Below are 19,122 nucleotides of genomic sequence, written 5' to 3' on the forward strand. Positions count from 1 at the left end.
ATTCTCATCTTAGGGTCTCAGAAATGTATATAATTTGGGGAGATGGTGCAGACAAGCAGTAACTGTAGTAATATGAATAATGCTACTGAGTTTTTTGCCACCTCTGCAAATAGTTTAAACCCATCTCAAACCCCACGCCATTTGGCTCTGTTGCCAGCCAAAGGCAGTAGTTAAGGTTTCTGTAGTGGTACAAACATCACAAAATATCTTTACCTCAGACAAATACTTATTTTACAGAATTTTATCATGATTTGATGGGGGGGTTTTCAGCATAATTTTGACCACGACCTTTTCTGCGGTAGGTTGGTAATCATAGATGTTGCCATTCATGAGAATCGCCTGTGATCGTCTCCCAAAATCTATTGCAATTTTGTCAAGAAAATCTTAATTGCTTCCTTTCCTGCATTTCTGGCTGTATCTGCCTTCAGATTTCTGACTTCTTTCCTGCCATATAGGACAGAGAAACAAGAATTTTTGCTTTTTCATGCAGTTTTGAATTAGTAAGGCAGAAACACATGGCATTGTAGGACACTAGTGAAAACAGTGATCTGTTTCAAAACCTGAGGTTATTTGCTAGCCAAAGACTTCTCATAATTAAATTTAGTGATTTCTTTCAATAACCCGTTTTAGAAAGTCTGAAGCCATTATTTGAGAATTTGTGAAAGGTGCTGGCTGCAGGCAGATCATCATGTCTGTATTCCGTGCCTGCTTGACCTGAGCGTCAAAATGGGAAGAAAGGAGACAATAATCCTTGCTGATGAATTAAGATGGAGAGGTGAGATTATGTATCTCCAGCAATACACTGTGAATAACGAGCCTCAGCATAGGGCTGGTGCACCTGTCATTGCTGGAGGGCAAAGAGGCAAGTGGTTCCAAAGGGAACTGACCTTTTTCTTTTAGGCATTGAGTCAATCCCATATCCTAAGGCACACATTCTGCGTTAAAATTATGATAACTCTCCTGGTATTATGCTGAACAACAGACTCTGGTGAGACTCTATGGAAAAAACCCATAAAATGATGGCGATGGTGGTTTGTGTATTGTTTTTAATTAAGCCTTTATAGGAAATATATTCTGTAATTTTGAAAGACATCACTAAAACAGTTAAGTTCTTCTCTGATTAAGATAATTTTAATTGAAGGTTAAAATAAAATTTTGAAATGTTGTTTGTCTGAATTAGCAGCTCACTGGATACCAAAATGTAAATGACAATATTTATCACTAAATGTGAGTCACAAAAAACTGCATCCTTTTAAATAATGTAAGGTATTATACAGTGTATATCCACCGTCTGCTACCTCAGCTGAATTTATACGCATAAGATCTGATTTACAAATAGACAACTTTCTGTTAAATTATTCACATCTCATAATAATTGATCTTACGGAGTTGATCTTATACTGGAGCATATTTGATCATAAATTCAATGAAAGCAGCCACCATCTTTGTGATGTTTGTCCAGCTAAATCCTTCAGTGAATAAAATAATAAAGATGCCAGCTGTGTTTGTTTTATGATCACTGCTGTAACAGGAGACTGGAAATACAAATGAATAAAAGCTCTAATTTTTCATGTTGGATCTATGAACTCAGAATCTTACTGCAAAGAATTCAAATGGAAAAAATAAAATTTTTACTTCTGTCACATTCTCATAAATGTATTGTTTGCTTTTTTAGTTCCTATTGTTTAGGAATCCAGAAGAGTTTTAAAATATTGCTATTGTTTGGACCCATACTTCAAAATCTAAGGAAATCTTGTAAAATAGATGACATTTATGCTTTTTTCTCTTGACACCATTGCCAGTTAAGAATGGGCCATCATTTTTGCATTGCCTTCTTTGGTTAGTTTCTACAGCAATCTTAAATCTCTGTTTACTACTGTGTACTGTTAGTGTGCCTAAAACTAATTTCACCACCCTGACATAAAAAATCATGCTCCAGATTATTATTGGCCTTCCTTCAGCATTATGACTTTTGCAGAACAGTGTTTTATTCCTTTTATTTCTTTCATATTTGATCCTTAAAGTGCCCTTGAGTCAAGCTTTATTCTGCAGCCATGAGGGCATGAATCTTCCCTGAGATGTTGACAGATAGTGTTTGGTGAATATCATTTTTCTGTCAGAGACAGCCTACGTCTATACTGCTAACTAAAGCAGAGCCAGGGACTATCTTCTGGCCCCCAGGCCGTGCAGCAGACCTTAGCTGCAGCTGGACTAAGTAACACTTGGGCATGCATCTCCTGCGGGCCTTGTGTGGTCCCCATGCAGCTGCGGGTGCAATTATTATTTTTGGGGTGTTCAGTATTAGTTTTTAATCCAAAATTTCCAGAATAACGTAAGACCAATGCTGCGGACTATGAGAATTGTATTTTCCAGCATACAATTGAAGGTAATGTATTGCACGCCCTGCTTGTCGGAGGCTGGTACTTGCTGCCTTTTGGGAGTGGTCATAGAATCATAGAATCATAGAATTGTCTAGGTTGGACGAGACCCTTGGGATCATCGAGTCCTACCATCTACCCTACTCTACAAAGTTCTCCCCTACACCATATCCCCCAACACCACATCTAAACGTCTTAAACACATCCAGGGATGGGGACTCAACCACCTCCCTGGGCAGTCTATTCCAATGCCCGACCACTCTTTCTGTGAAAAATTCTTTCCTAATGTTCAGTCTAAATCTACTCTGTTGGAGCATGAAGCCATTCCCTCTTGTTCTGTCATTAATTACCTGTGAGAAGAGACCAGCACCAACCTCTCTACAGTGTCCTTTCAAATAGTTGTAGAGAGTGATGAGGTCTCCTCTCAGCCTCCTCCTCCTCAAACTAAACAGGCCCAGCTCCTTCAACCGCTCTTCATAGGATTTGTTTGCTATTTTTTTGGTCCCTGGCACGGGTTGTTCCCTGAACTGTGGCTAGGAGTGGTTTTGGAGAACGCAAGTTGGCATGGGCCAAAATAATCCAGGGGGCAGTGTGGACACTCCGTAGTTGAGTGGTCAGGCTCTCTCCCTAGCCCTGCTTAATTCGGCTATACAGGCTTCAACAGGGAGATTCTTACTATTCCTTGCCCCTTGCACACTTGAGCATATTCCCAGTGAAGTTTTTTCTCTCACAGTAATGCTAGCAGCCTTTGTCACCTAGGCCTGAAGCCTTAGGAATGCTTTTTATCTTTCCTTTCCTATCTCATGCATCCTGACTGCTATATACATTTTACAGGGTGGCTTTTTTTCTTTCCAGTTTTTCCAAGATACTTTTTTTTCCTTCCCCAACCAGCTCAGTCACTCAGATCTTGATTTTCATAATATACTTCTCATGTCCTCTCCTGACCAACACCTTTCTTCAGATCGTATAAAAAGCAGCCAGTAAATACAGTTTATGCTTTTGTGGATTATTTATCTCCCCTCCCAACACTGGCTGTTTCACTCCATTGTTTTTGAGCTCTTTCTTATCTTTTTCAAAATCCTCCATAGTTATGCCTCTTCCTCTCTTCTTTCACAAAGCTCTGTATTTGCTCCTATTCCCTACTGTTATGTCAGTGATCCCTTACACATATTTAGGTCTTCTCCTGTCCCCTAGATAATTTAGGCAGACTCACAGCTGCTGTCTTCCTTTCTGGGAATCAGATGGGCTTGTGCCCAGATAGTGCATTTACCAGTTGTTTGCGGTCCTTATCTCCAGGCTTCTTGTTCTCAGTTTGGAAGCTGCTAGGACTAGTCCTTGTCTGCCTCAAATACCCACTTTCACAGAAGCTTAATATCCTTTCAGGACCCTAAAATGGGACCGAGGTGTTTATTTACCTGCCCATTCCGATTCAGTGGCAACACACATGACCAGATGTGTCACAGAGCTCTGTGGGAAATCTGACCTTTAATGGCCACTGTTATACATAAGAATTTTTATTTTAGTTCTTAAATCACCTATGCTGATTTATGTCTAAATAGCCGTAACTCCCTGCGTAGCTGTCTCTTTCACGCTACTTTCACAGGTTCGGCTTTGCAAGAATAGTTCAGGGTTGAGTCCTTCCCTACTGCAAGCCAATTTCTGAGTGTCAGATAGAGCTGCATCCTCACACATATGTGAATACAAGCACTTAAAATCTACACATTTCAGTAACTGATAGCTAAAATATATGGAATTTGTGGTTTGGTCATTCATCTGCAACATGTTTATAGTTAAATAGGCATGAACTGTTGTGTTAAATCCGAGCAGCTTTTTAAAAAGACACTTCAATACAGGAACATGTGGATATGTGGTGTTTCACTTTTAAAAAAAAAAATCAACACAAAATCATGCTATTTTTTCTCCAAATTGCCTGCTAGAGAGAGATCACTGTTTTCTCCTTCTACAATGGTCTCTGTGCCTAAGAAACCCTTGAATGATTATCCTCATTTTTTCCCTTGTTCAAGTTCAAAGTCAAATTCAGATTTAACAGATTGGCACAAGCATATTCGTCTCTTAACAAGTGTTACCACTGTTGGTATCAGGCACCGGATTTTCAGTCTGCCAGCTTCTCCCTACTGGAAGATGACCTAACATTCCCTTTAGAAAGTATCTGTCTCCATTAATGTAAAGAGAGACAGTGGTGTGCTCAATCAGGAAAGTGAATCTGCAGAAGGAATGTCACCTTCTGCACTACAATGCTGCTGTGAATGTGGCTGCCCATCCCGTGATCTCTTCTAACGTCACCTGAACCAGGTACCTCAGGGTCAGGGAGTTGCAACTAGTTCTGGATGATAGAAGTCTGTCTAAATGTATAGGTATAATAAAACATAATAAAGTATTTTTGACTGCATAGCTTTGAATATCTTGGCCATATGCGCTCGTTATAACCATCTTGGTCTCTTCCTCTCAATGTTTACTAGTTCTGCATCATTTCCCTGCCATGTCATAGCTTAGGAGTAGAGTTGCAAAAAGACCAGGATGCCTACTTGTGTGTAATTGCTTAGTCTCATTGGGTTCAGCCAGGCGACTCATATACATAAAGTTAAATACATGCATATGCCTGGGGTCTGTCTTCCTGAGCTTTCTAGGCTTGGGGCATTCTCTCTGCCTCCAAATCTCTATCCACCTTTAATGAGCTGTATAAATAAATACAAAATACTCCTGTTCGTTCCATATCCATAAAAATATATTTTATTAGCTGAGAGATATACAATAATAGAAAAGATCAGACCCGTCCGATGTTTTAGGGAGCTGTGGGAGGACAGGACAAGTAGCTGCTTCCAAGTGGTTGATGGATCTGAGGCCCCGGCAAGACAGATTTGTAGGTTAACTGTGATAAATGATCTTTGGCTTCACTGACTAAAGCAAGGTCACCCTTCTCAGGGCACTGCCTGCATGCTGCAACCTTGCAGCATATTCTTGCTGAAGTACTGTGCAAACAGACCAGTCCTTATTTACATTAGAATGAAATTAAGTCTTCTCAAACCCGAGATGAGAAAATACTGGACAAGAGGGCAGAGATTTATAAGACAGTGCTAATGTTTATCTACCAGAACTTTGTTGTGGTTTTTTTTTTAGCCTTCAAAAGGCAATAGGCCCCAAAAGACAGCTGTTTTTTCTTTCTGTTGTCATTTAATAAGGGAAAATAGGGGGAAGTTTGTTTACTGCCCTAGTGGCTGCACCTACTTGACAAATTTCAAATTCAGAGTTTAGTTGTTTTTTCTTTGGAGTATTTTTTGCTTGGATTTCTTTGGAGAAAAACAATCCAGGTTGTCAAGGGTGGGAGGAGGAGAAGCACAGAGCTTTGACTGCATTGTGTGCCAAAGGTTTATTTCAGCTATTTCTATGTTTGGGGGGGGGTGTTATTGTGTTATTCCCTCCTTTTTTTTTTGGCTTATGTCCAGCCAGTGAGGAAATAAATATGTGAAGAAAGAATGCTATGGAATGTTAACTCTGCTGCCGTATTTTCTTCCTTTTATCATGCCCCAAGATTCAGTGAAGTTGATATAAATTCACCATGCCTTCTTTTAAAAAGCATAACAGAAAGGCATTCTTCCTTTAAGAGTCAGACTGTAAAAGGTGATTTTCTTTCACTCAGTTTGGTTTAAGCCTGTAAAAAGCATTAAGTGAAAAATCTGATATATTTGTTAGGGCATTTATTGCATTACTAACTTATATTTTCAGTTCTCAGTGAAAGGTTTATAGAGAACATAAACCTTGAAGAGTTTTTGTTCAGGATTAAAGATATATTTTCCCCATTTTCTGGTGAAATAATAGCTCATAAAATGATTGGGGTGTTGGTAATTATTTTTAGCTCTATTTATTTTATAAGGATATTCTGTTCAACTTGCTGAGGTGCACAAAGAAGGCCTTTAAAAAACACTGTCCTTGATCAGACAATTCATGCCCTTTAAAGAATTTCAAAATAATCAAAAGCTTCTGATTAGATGTCTCCACCATGTTGTTGTTCTTCATTAATTACACTTACAGCAAGCAGAGTAAACTGTAAATCTAGCATTTTCAGCAGTAGTCTGTCATGGTGTAAGTAATATACTGTCTTCCATAATGAATAGCTTTAATACTGGGCTAATTGGGATGCTGAAAAAAATTAAAATAGCTGATTGGTGGTGGCATGTAAAATCAAAAAGAAGTAATTGCGAAATTCTTTCTAGGGCAAAATGGTAAGGCATGTCCTAATTAAAATTTCTTGGGAAATACTTTTTCTGGGTAATATCTGCATCTGAGAGAAACTGCTGAAAACCAAGGGAAATAATATGAAATACTTCAGATAGTCATCTTCCAGTTTAAAGAATTAGTTATGGTACCAGAACGTTGTACCCAGCAGTCATGTTGCTTGGAATATCAGAACCTCAGAATTCCCAGGAATTAAGGAAGTTGCGTGATCATATCACAGAAAGCCACTTCCTCAATAGCTTGGAGTATGTTATCACTGGACATATATTGTGTATTTGCTGTTTAAACAAGCTTATTTTTCTTATCTCTTTAATGTCTGCCATGCAGGCTCCATAGTTCTTGCTTCATGTGATGCTCCAGCATATATTATCCTGGCAAAAAGATACCTAGTATCCAGCGTAAACCACCTTCTCTATCAAAATGGTATACAACGAGTCGGGGAAATATTGCAGATATTGTCAATGAACAGTATTGGCTATCTTCATGCCCTAAGCTGTCAGTCGTTGGCACTGGGTTTCTTTGGAAGGTTTCACAGTCCAGCATATTTGTTCTGAGGCATGAGAGCAAGAGGTAGCCCGGGTGCAGGTCAGGCTGTAGAAGGACAAAACCCAGGATAGTGTTCAGTCTGTTGCGTATTGACTGATTATCTTTAAGCTTAGTATTTAAAGCTCAAATCAACCAAATTCCATTTTTAAAGGTGTTGCGTTCTGTAAGGGTTCTGCTTCCTATATGAAGCAATCCTTTAAAGCTGGATATTGCAAGCAGTGCTGTGTTGTAGAAATACAGTAATACAGCTGAAACGGTCAAATCTAGCATAGCGTCAGGGAGAAGTAGACTCATATCTAAGTTTTTGTCTTGAGCTGCATTTGGCGATGACACATACAAATGACTTTATGATCTAGTCATGATGAAATGTGAATTGCTGTGAGTGGTTGGATCACTTCATTGTCTAGGTTAGGTGTGACCAAATGAAGTTTGACGCCTCGCGTCACTCATGAGCAGCTTAAGTAAGCGTCTTAATTCTCCATTCTGAGCAGTTCCTAAGCTGCAACTATTATGGTTTACCTACTGGGTCAGTAGATTCTTTTAAAAATTTACCAAGTGTATAAAAATTATATACCTAGAGGTAAATCTATATTAATGAAAATAGAAAAAAAAAACCCTAGTTGCCGATATTGTTGGAAGGTTCATTTGTTACATTCGCTTTTTTTCATGAAATGCTACTCATCTTGGCTGCTTTCCAGCTAATGGCATCTGTGCAACTGTCAAGTGAGAATTAGTTCCCACAGGTCAGTGTTATTATTACCTTCCTGGAATGCGCTGAATGAACTTACCTCCACAGCCTTCCAAACGGGGCTCTGACCTCTTTTACATCCACGTTAACAGCAATATCAAAGAATCGAACACTGATACTTTTATCTCTGTTCCATATCTGTGAATACTTATCATTGGTTGTCAAGGCTGTTATTTTAATAATAAACATTTTGACCACCTTTTCAGTACTCCGACAGATAAGACTGCTGATGCTGTGACGTGGTAATATAATTAAAAGGGATCAAACTAATTTCTGAATTTCCAAAGACATTGTTTCATACACTATTAGAGAAATCGTGAAGGTCTGAAGACTGTGGAGTGCAGTATTGTGCAGGAGCACAGAGCAGGGACAGATGCTGGGAGCAGCATAGCCACATTAGTGCAGAATTTGCCCCAGCATAGCTCATCTAAGGAACCTGAGTGGGATGTTGCACCAATATGGCAATCTTGCTTCTAGTGAGATACCAAGCTAGAAGACTACAATTGAACTGATGGCCTAGGGAGCTTGGAGACCATACTTTCCCGCCTTGCATGTGTAGAGACCTCAGTGGTTTTGTATCTAAACTGCTGACAGCACCTCAATTTGGGATGAGCAAGAGGGGCATTGGGTGTTTGGAGACGTGCCTCTACTAAAGAATGTGCACAACCCAGCACAATGTTAGGACTGCTGTTGGCAGCCCCATGCGGGTCTGGGGGACGTTCCCAACATTGAAATGTGGTTCCAGTGGCTGTGTTTGACTGTAATGTTTACTGTAGAGTTTGGCCTGAAGTACCTCTACGCTGTGCTGTAGAGCAAATTCTGTATTTTGTGATTGCTCAGTAACACGTAAAACCTTGCTTCAGTGAGCCTTCAAAAGCTTTTGTCTCTCTTTGTTCATCAGTTTTTGTCCTCAGTACCCTCTGTGTAAAACACTGAGAAAAATGATAACGTCTTTACTCCGTTAGATTCTCGTCTTGAGGTGCTGCTTTATGTCTTCGTCTGTATCAAACACAAAAAGCATCGCATCAAAACTTGCATTCACTTGTTGTGGAGGTTTCATGATGGCTAAATAATCTCTGCAACAGCTCCGTGGAGGCACACCAGGCACGTTAGGGAAGCAGCTCCTGCACGCTGGAGCTCACGTCAGGTCTTTGAAGACGGTAGGTGTTCTCGGCATGGCTGTAACAACAGAAGAGGCTGTTGATTTTTAGTAAAAAGGAAATGTTACTTAAGGTAGACCCTGCTCGGATTTGTGTGGAGAGTAGCTGCTGCTAGTAGGGTTGCGCGAGTATTCAGAGGTGCAAAACTATCAAGGCACATGAGGCCATGGCTGTATCAGCTGGGTGGAAGATAATGGATTTGCAAAACAATCGTTAACCGTAATATACAGTGTTGACACAGTTTTGTGTCAGAACTCAGGAGAGGCCTAAAGCCGGGGGCAAGGGGGAAAGACTGTCAGCCTCAAGCGGACTTGGGTGAAAATGGGGAATGTGGCCCCTGTGGCAGTGCAATGGGAGGTGAGATACCGCAGGGACTGTACAGGGACCTTGATGTTGATGGGACCATGGCATCCTCTGCGAAATGAGCTCTGAGGGTTACCATATGGCCTGTCTGATTTGCACCAAGATGCGAAATTTTTTGTTTATTCTCTTCTTCCCATTAAACTTTAAACTCTGCTAAGTGGAGTGATTGTTCAGGTTAACTGTGGTTTTGTCTTTCAGCACTTCAGGTTGCAAGGGATTACTTAGAATAAAGAAGCAGAGCTGAGATTTCCAAGGGGAGTTAGGTGCCTCACTCCTCTAGGCCATGCTGTAAATGCCAGTTGAGAAATGAATTAATGATACGCTGCGAGAGTCGTATCTTCGCATGGAAAATATGCACAGTAAACGATTTTTGCTTTGGGAAGTATTTACCTCATGCTGTTAGGAGTATATAGACAGCATGTTATCTCCATTTGTTTTAATGCCCATTTGTCTTAATTATTAATGTGAATTTGAGCTGCCGCCTTCGTTGCATTTAAAAGCAAATCACCCCAAGTTCAGAAGTTCACTGCACATGCCCAAAACTTTTTTTTTCTCAAGAGCTTAAACCAAACTTTAGTGATCTTAGTCATGTTCTGCTTGACCAAATACTGACCTTCCTCTGCAGTGGAAAGATGTTTAAGCCTGATTTCTAAAATTAAATCAAATTCTTGTAATCCAATGAGATTTACAACTGCTCAAGTCTAGTCAGATTCATATATGTTTAAAGTGAGACAGGTTCATATGGTGTTTGTTTTTCTTGAGCTAAGGCCGTATATCATATTTGGGATTAAGTTGAAAATCAGTGTTTCACAAATGTCATCTGAGTGGGTCTGTAAAAATATTCCCCATGTTTCTCAAAACAATATCTGCATATTATTTACTATCGTTGCCAAAGATTTCTCTGTATTCTGCTGTATGCCACATTTTCTGAAAGTATGTATGCTGTCATGGCTAGTAACTATTTCCCAGTGATTAGTGTGACAGTAAGTGAAGCGTGAATATTGAGACTTGCCATATCATGCATGCCAAGTTCCTATATAGCCCAACTGCTGTGAGACAAAACACGCTATTATGTTTTAGACACAAAGCCATTTTGTATGAAATTCCATCCTGTCACATACTGAAGGAGGTGTATTTAAAAATCAAATCTTTTTTTTTCTTTAGTGCTTTTTGTTAACTTTTCTGTATTGGATACTTAACTACGGAACCCCATCAGAAAATTCAGTCTTTGTCCCCATTGAGGAATCATGTTTCAAACTTACATCAGACAAATTGTTAATGTTTTAAGGAGGAGATTTTAAAGAGACTATTGGCAAAAAAAAAAAAAAAAAAAAGGAAAGAAAAAAACCCAAAGGTTTCGATGTTCCAGACCGCTGAGGTTATGCACTAAATGGGTTTCTCCAAACAATTCTGATGTAGTAGATGTAATTTAAATACATGATCATACAGTGCATTTTTCATAATAAAAGAATAGCTTGTCCTTAAACAAAGCAGTAAAATTAGTCACGCATTCCACTAAGGCATCAGTTTTAAGACTGACAACCTTAGCAGCCTTTTGCAGTGACCACTGATTTGCAGAAGTGACCTTCGCAGAAGGCATGGGTTTTGGAGAAGAATTTTTTCATTGCTGTGCAAAGCTCCATAAACAAAGCTAGAACTTTGATGTAGAACTTTAAAGATACAGCTGAACCTAGCTAAAAGTTATGATTTGATCCATGAGTTACTTGGATGATCTTCTTCGGCATGTATTTCACAGGAGGTGAGACTTGATCGTTATGATCCCTTCTGAGTTTAAAATCTATAAATGCTTGGGAACATAATACTAATAATGTAGCAACTAGAATCTTCAAAGCGCTGTAGAAACAACTAACACCACCACCCCCATCACTACTAGGAGTATTATCAGGGCAGGTAAATGTAATAATTATAGCAGATGGAACTATTTTTGCAGACTGTGCAATGAACTTAGTGTTTTTTCTATTTATTAATTATAAAACTGTTTCTAATTTTGACTGATTTATTCACAATTATTTCATTAGTTGATGTGACTGTGTTGCAGCCCTAGATATTTTTGTTGGGTCTATATTGTATTAATGTGTAATCTGCTGATTATTTGATACTTACTTTTGGCTCCTTGATTGATCTCAGTAAACTGGTATCTTTTTTGTTTCTGAACTGGGAAGGTGACTTTGGCTTCCTAAACTGTTCCTACTCAAAATACTTTTGATTTATATTAGTTAATCTGATTTTCTTTCTAAAAAAAATTGTAGCAGTATGCCAGATATGTTGGTGACCGTTAATACCGTCAAAATGTTGGCACTACTCTCTTCAAGAGCACCTAGGAACTAGGGTGGCACCATCCGTAATTTCACCTGTAATTCAGAATTCATTAATGGCTGAATATTCTTTTCTTTTGCTTTTCTGTACTTAATTAGCATCTTCACTATACCTACGGATCAGCTAAGGAATGGTACAATTGTTATATTGGAGGGTAATATTTCACTACTTCTTTAAGTGACCTCATTTTTCTGACTTAAAAGTAGCGTTCATTCAAGACAGAGCAAGTTTACTATGGCTGCTGAAAAAGCTACCTCTGTGGGGGAAAAAAATACATTGGTGAAAAGATTTGCCAGGACCTCTGACCAAATAAGAGATGCAGGTGGGATTAGGACACAAGACAGACCTCGCAGACTCAATACAATCACCAATCCACGGGAATTTTGGATGTGTAGAAGAATTAATACCAATTCTCCCTGAATGTTTACCCCTCGTTTTCCTTTCTTTGTTAAGAATAGCCTTTTCTGCTGGTATTTTGCTGTGTTCTGTAATGAACTTTACTGTAATTTTCCAAAAAGTCGAATGAAACAATTTCTACAGTCTGGTAGTTTAAGGAATGTGGAATTAATCCTGTTGTAGAATCTAATTTATACGCAATCACTGTTTCATTCAAGATGCCTTTATTTTGCCATGAACTGAAAATGAAAACAGAAAACTTATGCCCGTCAGAAACACTAAAGTTTAGCATCTGTTTAACCTAGAATAAGAATTCCAAATCCTAATCTTGGGGATTCTGTCAGATTATGGATAATGAGAAATAATGTCCTGATGTGGTCAGCACTTCTGGACAATTCACCCCTGGGTAATTTTTGGACAATTATCCTTCCTGTTCTCAAAAAGAGATCAGATAGGCACAGTATTCAAAAATTATATGTAGCATACAGTTGCTAGAAATCAAAAAGACAGCCAGCGGCATATTTTTTGAATCACTATAAATATCAGCATATCGTACATATGACAGCATATAATTTAGCAGAGATGCTTTTGACTTTAATTTTTTTTTTTTTTCACACTGAGTGTGGTATGGGCATGGACAAAGAGTTGTGAAAGTTGGGTCTATGACATTTGTGACTGAGTTATAATTTTCGCTGTAATAACTTATTTTCATTTAATGTTTTCAGTGTTATCTATTCTTTGTTGCAGAGATAGTTTTCACCTGTGCATGCACTGATCCTTATAAATTATGCCAGGTCAGCCCAATATTAAGTATGTTAAAACAAAAGAGTAATTCTGTTTAATCTGTCTTCCTTGAATGGCTTTCCAGAAAGTCAGCTCGAGCAGAACAAAAATGAACATTTGCATGAAACATGCTGTAGGATTATTGATTTTAGAGGATAACACCATCTTTTTCAAATACCGAGGTATTTAGGACTGCAGTCTACTCTATCTGTTTTGGGAAAGCACTGCATTGAAAAATAGGAGAGACTTCTGCATTTTTACCTGACAAGAGGTCTTTACTGAGCAAAAGCATGGTTGAATTTACAAAGTTACCAAATAATAATAGCAACACGATGTCAATAAGATTCAGCACCTCTTTTCCAATTGCATATTACAATAAGTTTGATGGCTTTGGAAATTTAGGAGGCAGCTGTAGGTTGCTAGGCCCAAGCCACATCTTGCTGATTACTGTTTTACTCTCTCCCTTCCAAATCTATTATTTTTATTTTGTATTTTCTTGTAATATTCCCAAGCATATAGCTCCCAGTAAAACAGGGAGTTTTCTCAGACTACCCTAGGTAGCTTATGAGAGATAATTCACTTAAAATTTAATGTTTGCATTGCATTAACACCTAATGAAGAGTCAGCCCCCTGCTGTGTGAATATATGAAAAAATAAGAAGTCAGTAATTCCCGAAAGACAAAAGTCTTTATGAAATATGATGCATGTGTTGTGTGTTACACGTCATTGGATTTTAAAATTTGATACTTCACAAAGTTGCATGAATACTGCTGTTATTTTAAGCTTGGATGTCATGGGTTTAGATAGTAATAACCATTTTTTTCCAGCACTGTAAGTTTTCAGTCTGTCAGTATGCTCAAAAAAAGGTAAATGGAAGAATCAAAACAGTTGCTTTCAAGATGCTGTTGCTCATGATCTTTTAGCATATTAGGCAGGGCATATGTGATGTGGTATATTTTATGCTCTGTATTTGGAAAATGTATATGAATTCTGAGCTATCAATCCAGAAATAATTCATTAACTCCCTAACCTGAGGAATATCTTTCCTGGTAGTGCTCCCAAACAGACTTTGTCTTTATTCTGGCTAGCAAGACTTGGTGTTTCAACTGTGCTGACTGCAGATGGAATTAGTAAACAGAATAATGAGACTGATTTTCAGAAAAACCTTCTCGTTTGTGTTTCAGGCTGAGCTATGTGAATCACGCGGAAGATCTAGCCTCCAAACTACTCCAGTGTTTCCCAAAGAACAGATTATCAGCACAGGCAGCCCTGAGCCATGAGTATTTCAGTGATCTGCCCCCGCGGCTATGGGAGTTAACTGATAGTGAGTATAACCACCTCCGAATCGATTAAAAACAAGGATGCTCGTTCATACAGATGCATGTGTGTACGCTAACCCACATGCAGACAGCTTCATGGACATACAGAGCCGCACACAAAATATGTGAGTGCAATTGTGTAGTTGGAAATTACAGAGTTAGCTTGACACAGGAAAAAATGGATTCTTTTTATTGTGCTATCTCTGCTCTGCAGTCTGCAGCCAGCTATCTTTGTATTTGATTATGTGTGCAGTCAAGAGAATTATCTGAATTGTCATAAAGCAAAAGGAAAAATACAATTTACATATTTAGTGCTTTTCACTTTATAACATACAGTACTTCTTAACTAGCTGCAGCATACAGGATAAAAATCCAGCCGTGTTTGATTCACAGAATCTCTGTTATAACGGTAACCTTTAAGAAAGGACTTGGCATTCGGAAGTCTGAGAAACATAAAGTAGACAATCAGTTAATTTGCTGAATTAGGCTGTGTAAGAAAAGGATGGCAGATGACATTATTGACTAAGAATGCTCTCAGTATTTACATACATCTTTTTATTTCTTTTATTAAACAAAATGTATTCCAGTTGACTTTGCAAAAATGTTCCTATCATCGTGTATGCTGTCCATTATGTCTTTAATAATTGTAAATCACTTATACTTCTCCATATCTTTTTCCCGTGTTAAAAGCACACTACTGTTTATTCTGGGGAAAAATACTATCGTGCATGATATTTTTGATTCAGATCCTGTTATTAAAAATAGCTTTCACAGGGGAATAACAATGAGCATTTTGCTTTAACTCAGTGTGGCGAAGAGAAGCATGCTTGCATTAGAATAGCGTATGCTATTTTCCACTTTCAAGCATACGTCCATTAGCAAAAGATCTAAATCCAGTACTCTGAGGCAAAAAGTTCAGAAATGCAACAATAGCACATGTCTGTGTAACTATGGCCGATTTAAAAGTTTGCTTGCAAAAATTGAGCTCACCTGCTGAATTTTAATCCACGGTAGATTTTTTTTACTCAGTGTCAATATGAAAACTTTCATCTTCTAAAAGTTTATCGTTTCCTTCCCCAGCAGCTGGAATAGTTACATTTTGCGCTGGTTCTGTGGCCTGGCTGTCCAAGTATCCTACTCCCAATTCTGCTCTGAAGAGCACTCTCCCATTTGTAGAACATGAACATTAAAACCAAACTAGGAGCACTAATTTTTGTCCATCACCGTCTCTGTCGCAGACCGTGTTGTTGCTCTGCAAATAGATTCCCACTTTCCTCCTCTGCCACACTACCCCACCGCTCAGTTTGCTGACTGCGGTACTTTATAAGCTGAAAATTCAAAGGATGTAGCGTAAATTAAGGCTGTCTCTGCTGAAACTGATGCAAAGAGATTCATTTCTTCAGAACTAATGAAACATCAAGAATGCCTTTTTCCACTAAATGGAAAACAAAAATCACTCTGCAGTGGTGACATCTCAATCCTTCTGACTGTGTGATTTAGTCTAGCCGGGATTTTGAATTCTGAATTCTGCAGTAGTACTTTTCTGTTAATATGGACTTATTACCCACTTGCCACTTAGTTTATCAGTCAGTGGTTAAATCCAGTTCTATCAGTGAAGTAAATGCCTACACATTATCACTCTGCAGCAGGCTGCCAACAGAGACAGTCTTGTCCTAGTCATTAACAAGCACAATGTATGCAGAACACCAGAGGGGAATTAAAACCACAAAAAATACCTCAGGGTGGTATTTTTAATATGAGAATTTAATTTGTAATTTCACAGATTAAGAATTTTGGCTGCATTAATCCTTTTATCAGCTCACAGCAGGTTATTTGCAGAAGCATAACCATAAGGCGATATTCATTGGCAGAAACACGTCTTTGCATAACGTTAAACATCAGGAGCAGTGAAACCTTTTGAAGGGGGGAGAATAAAGATGAAAAATCATTATATTTTAAAGCAAGGTTCTTCTAAATGCCTCCAGTAAAATTTTGAGTTACAGAAAGACTGTTTCTGTGTCTAGTAGATAATCATTATGAAGCATAAATCCAGATGCAAGAAAGGACAATCCCAGTATCAAATACTACAATCGTTTCTATTTAGTATGACTTGGATATACTTGTAAACATATTTACAAAACAAAGAAGTCATATACTTTGGAGAGTTGGGAAAATGTTTACTGTGTAGTGAAATTACCAGTTTTTGTGATTCTAGTTCTCGGGGTTAGTATTTTACATTGGGAAGGACTTGGTATTGATAGTTAATGAAATGTAGGTGTAAATACATTGAGGCTTTAGGCACAACAGATGTGTGTGTACACACAAAATCTACTGCCTCCTAATCAAGCCACCACTGCATTTTTACAAATTTCTGTTGTATTCATCGTGGAATATGTTTTGTCCAATTTACTCCTAGCGCTGGATTGCAAATTTGGTGATTTAGCACTAAAAACCAAGGAAGGAGTCTCAGGTGAGGAGGAAGAAAGAGAGAGGGAAAAAAGTCAGTGAAATTATTTTCCATCAGAAAATATTGTTTCTTTGGAATCACAGTATTTCACAAAAGTATGGTAACTCTGCCTACGTTGAAAAAGTCAAAAAGAAGTGTTTCACTTTCTGTTCTTGCTTTGATTCTAGTACTATGAATTTATGTTCTACGTAATATATTGTAGGATAACATTTTGACTTGTGTTTTGTTATTAAAATGTGTGCAAAATGAGTTTCTGTGAGAAGGAAAATCTTTATTTTTGTTTTGTTTTGTTTTGTTTTCAAGTCAAGGCATCATTTCAATTGAGTTAGAAGTTCAAATTCCAGATGAGCTCTGTCTACCATCTAGCCACTTTCATTTTTAAAAAAATATTATATTAAAAAGTTAAGAGTTGTGCAATTCTGCCAAAAAAATATTCTCTGGGAATACAGTATAGTTGATGAAGCCTTCATTTGTTTCAGACAAATCTATAGATTAACTGCTTTTAGTAAATATGCATACTTGTTATTTTCTATTGAAGGGGAAAAAAAAAAGTCAGTGCTCCCCTTTTTCTGCTTTCATGTTTGAGAGCTCGTATTGATTTGTTTGCGTAGAATGTATGTTACCAAGGATAGCAGAATATCAAATGCAAGTTGAGATGTCAAAAATACGGTGGGAAGATCTTGAGCATAAAACAATAGCTGGGTCTTTTAAAAGCATAGAAATGAAAGAGTAGCTCCAAAAACTTATATCTGTGCTAGCTGTGTGAAAACAAAGAAAACTGTTCCAGCCCTGATCTGTTCTTTAAACAGACAGTCTATTAACATTTGCTCATGTAGTCACGCAGTGACAGCTCTCCAAGGATACTTTTATGTGGACATTTGTTCTTAGAAGATATTAAAAGTCAGTGATTTTTCCCCACCAGTTTGAGGCATCCTAAGTAAAAATGAGGTTTTGTATCATCAATGTTTGAGTCCTTATTAATTTTCAGTTTTATTGCTGTGATTAATATCATCATGTCTACAAATAAATAGTTGCCTGGTGGTGTGTGGAACTCTTCAAGGTTTTTCTAGCTTATGCAGAAGGGGGTTGCTTTATGTAAAAGCTTTTTGGGATATTTTTAACAAGCATAGCTGTCTTTAATAGTTAATAAAATGAAGTAAACCAAAATACCTTATTTCTACTGGCATCAGGATTTTGAAGATGTAATACGTAATGTCAAATTATTGAAAAACCTTGCTGCATTTTTTCACATTCCTGTTTATTTGTAAATGCTGTCAGAGATAAGGTTTTAAAATGGAAAATATTAATCATATAGCAGCGTAAGGACAAGCAAACATACACGCACCCTGGAAAAAGGACTTTGTTAGATGGCTGCAACTGAGAATGTTTGCATCATACAGCTTCCATCATCATGCATGCAGATGCTTTCCAGTGGGAATTTTTACAGTGCTTACTTGCATAAATAGGTGGTATATGTAAAAGCTGTATATATTTACTCAGTGTTGTGTTTGCCATATATATTAACTAATTAATTTTAAATTACTGCTTTTGCAGAAAAAAATCAAAGTTTCTGAACTGCCACTCTTTTTTTGCAGTGTCTTCTATTTTTACTGTACCGAATGTAAGATTACAGACAGAGACTGGAGAAAGCATGAGAGTCTTTGGAAAAAACAATAGTTATGGCAAAGGTGTATCAAACAGCAAACATTGAAGAATACCTATGTTCACAACTGATAATGCAGGTAAGGTGATTATTGGAAGGTATATCTTTGAAAATACTCTTTACTTTAGTTCTCTTTAGAGAAACAAAATATAAAATTCTACTGTACGTTTCTTACATTGCTCATGTTCAGGCAGATAATCTGTTTTCACAGTATAGATGGTCAATACAAGGAGTGCTAGTTCCTGGCCTGGTGGGCAGGATCAGTGTCACTGACAGGTTGAAAATACTTCGGAAGTTGGTACCAGCAGTTTGAACACTAGGTTGCCTTTAATTTGGACTGATATTTTTTTTCACCTCGTAAGATATGGTGAAATAAAGTATCTGTTGCTGGTTCTGTTGTTAAACTTTGGGGCAAGAACAAATATGGTTCATTTAGTAGGTTTGGTAGCCTTCATAGCAGAAAGGTGTTCTTGATGGAGACAGAGGTGCTGTCATGTCAATGGATTTGGTCTGTGTCACTGGATCTACTAGAACTGGTTTTGTTCTTGGATGGCTTTCATTCAATACCCCATCTTTATAACCCTAGTTATTCAGCAGTGAAATAGCGTGCAATGTGACTTCAGATATTCTAAGAGTAGAACAGAACCTGGGAAGGGCAGGTGAGTAGAGAGAATGCTTCCTAACTTAAAGGAAGGGAATGGTGGTTGT

At 37.9% G+C, this 19,122-nt stretch overlaps 1 protein-coding gene across 2 annotated transcripts in view; it reads left to right on the forward strand.

The window, feature by feature from the left end:
* Positions 1 to 18,462, forward strand: part of CDK14 (cyclin dependent kinase 14) — a gene marked incomplete at both ends in the record, with an annotated part of 270,287 nt that extends 251,825 nt beyond the window's left edge. For both annotated transcript variants that reach the window (XM_082479618.1, XM_082479619.1), the window contains 2 exons: positions 14,150 to 14,289; positions 18,347 to 18,462. In XM_082479618.1, the coding sequence (XP_082335744.1) occupies positions 14,150 to 14,289; positions 18,347 to 18,462 (256 nt within the window). The remainder of the gene's footprint in view (positions 1 to 14,149; positions 14,290 to 18,346) is intronic.
* Positions 18,463 to 19,122: the final 660 nt, after the last annotated feature.

The sequence above is a fragment of the Vanellus vanellus genome (genome assembly GCF_965231255.1).
Source record: "Vanellus vanellus genome assembly, chromosome: 2".
NCBI classification, from domain to species: Eukaryota; Metazoa; Chordata; class Aves; order Charadriiformes; family Charadriidae; genus Vanellus; species Vanellus vanellus.